The 4,946-nt window shown below is 33.0% G+C and overlaps 1 protein-coding gene across 1 annotated transcript; it reads right to left on the reverse strand.

Moving 5' to 3' along the window:
• Positions 1–1,680: 1,680 nt before the first annotated feature.
• On the reverse strand, positions 1,681–2,733 carry LOC136091116 (uncharacterized). Its single transcript, XM_065818102.1, has 2 exons — positions 2,683–2,733; positions 1,681–2,625 (listed from the first exon to the last, which is right to left on the reverse strand). The coding sequence occupies exons 1-2, from the start codon at positions 2,731–2,733 to the stop codon at positions 1,681–1,683; spliced, it is 996 nt and encodes a 331-aa protein (XP_065674174.1).
• Between the last annotated feature and the right edge of the window lie 2,213 nt (positions 2,734–4,946).

A 4,946-nucleotide genomic window follows, 5' to 3' on the forward strand; every position in this document is an offset into this window, starting at 1 on the left:
ACATAATCTAGAATGAGTTATACTAAATGAATTTTTAAAACAAGTGTTGGTGTAAAACATTTTTCCGCTTATAATGAAACGTAAGCAATTTAATTTTTTTACATTTTACAACATTTATGACATGTTTGGGACCTGTAAAAATGGGTGGTTTTGCATAAAAGCCATATAATTAAATGAACTTATGAAAATGAAATATCTATAAAAAAACATGGTTTGAAATGTTGCAACTTATTTAAGTTTAGATTATTTTAAGTTAGAAAAAAAAAGTCATTTTTTAAGTTAAAAAACTTTAAATTAATACAGAAAAAGTAAATAAACCGCTTTAGTACTTTACTTTAAAGTTTTAGTTTTGTTGATGTTTACTTATTTTAATGATGCACAGTGGGGCCAAGGACGTAGGAACTGGTCCTGCAAGTCCGGCTTTCGCCGGACCTCTTTTGACCAGCTCATATTTTTATTTATTCATTTATATAAATTTGGGTCTATTCATTCTGCTATATACCAATATACCCATTATTACGATCGCGAATTGATTAATTTACGCAGTTGTTTAAATGAATTATAAAAAAAAGCGTAGTTATTTCTAGATCGTAACTATTATTTTGTGAGTGTCCGTGGTGTCATTTAGAAAGCTGTCCGTTTGCAACGATTGAACCAGTTCCTGATTCCTGTCATCTCCGATTGGCATTTGCTTTGATCCGATATGGCAAAATGTTATACTAGCTCTTCTGAGGGTTTACCTTCTCAATCTCATGTATCCAATCCACCTCACCAGCCATCAGTAGGTTTTAAGTTCCCTAAGCGTTTTTTGGAGTCAAAAAGGTAGAAGTTTTAAGCCACAATGGTTTGCTAAGTGGCCTTTTTTTCATTATGATGATGCAAAGGACGAAGTATTCTGCCATACATGTATTGAAGCCTGCAAGCTTAAATGAATTACTGCTAAGAAACCCGAGGTAGTATTTGTAAGTATTTTTGTATACTGTTTGTATATAACATTGCAATTAGACTAAAACAATTGACATTAACAAATCATCTTTTTTTACATACCCTGTAAAAAACTATTTTATTGTTAAAAATATCTTTGAATTCATAAACCGTCTATGAGTTTCATCGTTGTGATAGCTGGTGGTTGGCTTCTCTATTTGGAAAGATGCTACAGTATTGTTCAGGAGCCATGAATCGAGTTCTTTCCACAGAGAAGCAGTCATGGTGATGGTAACTATTCCTTCTACAACACCAGATATTGGGGTGCTTCTGTCAAAGCAACATGCTACTCAAAAAGAGAATAATCGGCACTGTTTGTTTGAAATCATTCAATGTATTCAGTTTTTGTGTAGACAAGGATTGGGTCTCAGAGATGATGATGATGACCAAGATGGAAATCTTAAATAAATTGTGTGTATGAAGGCTTACAGTAATACTCTGCTTAAAGACTGGCTTGTTAAAAAGGACAATGTTTACACCAGTGCATAAATACAAAATGAAATTATCCAAACAATGAGTCTCCAGGTGCTGAGAGAAATTATGGCTTAGCTCCAGTCTTCTTCTTTTCTGACCATTAACAGGTGATGCAGAAGTTATCGGACAAAATAAAAACGTCAATAACTTATTTATAAATAAAAAAACAAACTACTATTATATTTTTTTTAAATAAAGCATTTATCTTTTAATAAAAATATATTATTTTTTATATGAAAAAAAACCACCATCTGCAATTGATCTCAATTTTGCTCTGACGCCTTTCATATGCGACTGTAAAAAGTTTAAATCAATTTCTTGTAGTTTTCGTATAATGCGATCAATCAAAACTTGCTCTGTTGAAGCTTGCCAATCTCCCTCGTAAACCTTCTGTGCCAAATGTCCCCAAAAATTTTCAATTGGTCGTGCTGGAGGCACATTCGGGGGATTGGATTCTTTATCAACATAATAGACATATTGGTCCATCCAATTTAGAGAATCTTTAGAATAATGAGAACTTGCTAAATCTGGCCAAAATAAATAGTTAAAGTCTCCATGATACTTGTGAATAAATGGAAGAAGTCGTTTTTCTAAACATTCATTAATATAGATTGATGAATTGATCGCAACAGCCTTGGAAGTGCGAAACAATGGCTCGGACATACCACGGTCAGATATGGCTATCCACATTAATAGTTTTTTCGGAAATTTCTCTTTTCCTATAAAACGAACACTTTCTGGGCATGTCTTTTTGTTGTTTGTGTAGTATCCAGAATTTCCTGGCATGTTGTCCCCTGCAAAACAAAAGTATTTTTCGTCATCGATAACTAGAAGCGATTTTGTGTTATAGAGTTGGTTAACTAGTTTCCTGCTTCTTTTCTTTGCCTTTATTTGTTGTTCTACTGTGTATTTTTGAGTCTTCTTACGTTTTCTATATTTAATATTCATTTTTTTTAACTGACGACCAATTGTCGATTGATTTACACCAAATTTAATACCTATTTTTCTCGGACTGACCCCTTTTCGATTGTTGACAAGTCTCGTTAATTCGGCTTTCTTTTCTCTAGTCCAGGATGTCGGACGACCAGGGTGCTTTCTATCAGAAAACAATTGAACAGTTTCAAGTCTTTTTAGGTTATCATATATTGTACTTCGAGCATATCCTTCCTTTTCAAAATGATTCCAAATTTTTTTATTTTTATATTAGGTTTATTTACAAAAAACATTTTTTAGTCGCTTTCGAAAAGATTCTCGTTCAGCTGTATTTAACCTCATTTTAAATAATTGTGTTTCAAATAATAAAGTTTATATTTTATAAAACGTTTATGCCTGCGCATAAAACCACAAAAACTAACTATTATGCTCAAATAATGAAATTAGGATTTGTCCGATAACTTCCGCATCACCCGTTATGATAGATGAAACTACTGATTCATCCAACATGGAGCAAGTTATATGTGCTGTAAGACATATCACTGAAGTACTGGAAGTTTATAAAGAGTTTTTAGGTGTATATGCTGTGGATTCGACTAATGCAACAACTTTGGTATCTCTTATTAAGGATGTGATGATACGAATGAACCTTCATATAGCAAAACTACGAGAACAATGCTATGATGGGGCAAGTGTAATGAATGGGATAAGGAGTGGCGTTGCGAAACAAATTGCAGACATTGAACCAAGACCAATATACACTCATTGCTACGGTCATGCTTTAAATCTTGCTGTTGGCGACACTGTAAAATAACCCAAGATTGTGAATGCATTAGAAACTACATATGAAATCATAAAACTTATAAAGTATTCCCCAATGAGAGAGATAATGTTTAAAAACATTAAAGCAAACTTGTTTGATGCTCCTGCTGTTAGAATCAAAACACTATGTCCTACTAAATGGACAGTAAGAGCAGAATCACATGCTAGTATAATTAGCAACTATAAAGTTTTACAGATGATATGGGAAGAGGCAGTTGATGTAAGCAAGAATACTGAAATTAAGGCAAGAATTCATGGAGTATCAGCTCAAAAACTTTCAATTACTTGTATGGAGTTATTTTAGGTGAGACCATGTTGAGGCACTCAGATACACTTAGTTAGACTTTGCAATACAAGTCCATGTCTGCTATGAAAGGACATCAAATTGCTCTTATGACTATTGCTACATTAAAAAATCTCTTTAAAATGATGCATCTTTTGATCTTCTGTGGGGTAGGGTTAATTTTATGGCATCCAAATTAAATGTTGATGAACCTCAGGTTCCTAGAATCAGGAAAATATTTAAGAGGTTTGATATTGGTAACTCTGATGGTGATTATCATGCAGACCCTAAATCCTTATACAGGCAAAGTTATTATGAAGTAATAGATTTTATCATTGCTGCCATACAAGAACGCTTTGATCAAGCAGGATATAAAAAATATCAGTAATTGGAAGCTCTCTTGATAAAAGCAATTAAGCGTGAGACGTTGGAAGATGATGTAAATGGTATTTGCACCTTATATGGTGATGATTTAAACAAAGGTCTACTTCAGGCACAGCTTGTCACGTTTGGACATCATTTTCAGCATGTCCTTAAGGAGAAAAATGAGTCATTGAAAAATGATATAAATATCTTTGATTTTAAGGATTACTTCACCTCTCTCTCTCTCTCAGGGTCAACAAAGTATTATGTCTGAAGTGAAAAAAGTACTTCAACTTGCTTTAGTAATGCCAGCAACAAATGCAACATCAGAAAGACCATTCAGTGCTCTTAGGAGGCTTAAAACATATCTCAGGACAAAAATGTCTCAGAAACGGCTGAATCATTTATTAATACTTAATATTCACAAAGAAAGGACAGATACACTTGACCCGAAGGAAAAATTTAATAACTGTTAAGGGTTCACAACATCGGTCAAATTCCGTGATCAACAATATCGAATGCCTTAGAGAGATCGATAAATACTCCAAGGACTTGCTCCCCTTTATCAAAGGTCATGTAATCATAAATTCTATTAAAAATTACCTTTCCAAATATTTTTGAAAAAACAGGGAGTAGTGATATAGGGCAGTAATTGGAAACAGAAGAACAATCACCATTTTTAAAAACTGGGTGAAATTTAGCTAATTTTAATTTATCAGGAAATATACTATTCTCAAATGAAAATGCTATTAAATAAAATATGGTTTACTTATACTATCCATAACATAGATAGCTACATTGCTAGTAATGTCGTCATATCCACATGACTTGTTACGCTTTAGTTCAAATAGTGCTTTGTTAAACTCGTGTTTATTTATTTTTTCATTAGATATGCTGGTCGCGGGTTTATCTCCTAAGTATTCATCAAACACTTTAGCCGACTGAACAATATTAGATGCAAGAGAGGCGCCTACATTACCAAAATATTTGTTAAATTCTTGACATATATTTTTTTCACTTGTTATAGTTTTGTTGTTAATAATTACTTGTTTTGGTAAGCAAGAGAGTTTCTTTTTCTCTTTTCCAG

This window comes from Hydra vulgaris, chromosome 14, assembly GCF_038396675.1.
Source record: "Hydra vulgaris chromosome 14, alternate assembly HydraT2T_AEP".
NCBI classification, from domain to species: domain Eukaryota; kingdom Metazoa; phylum Cnidaria; class Hydrozoa; order Anthoathecata; family Hydridae; genus Hydra; species Hydra vulgaris.

Bases quoted from the DNA above. Each gene is read 5' to 3' on its own strand.
- LOC136091116 (XM_065818102.1), bottom strand. From the start codon at position 2,733: ATGAGGTTAAATACAGCTGAACGAGAATCTTTTCGAAAGCGACTAAAA. The intron at 2,626-2,682 runs GTTTTTTGTAAA...CATTTTGAAAAG, and splicing joins TTCGAAAGCGACTAAAAAAT to GAAGGATATGCTCGAAGTAC.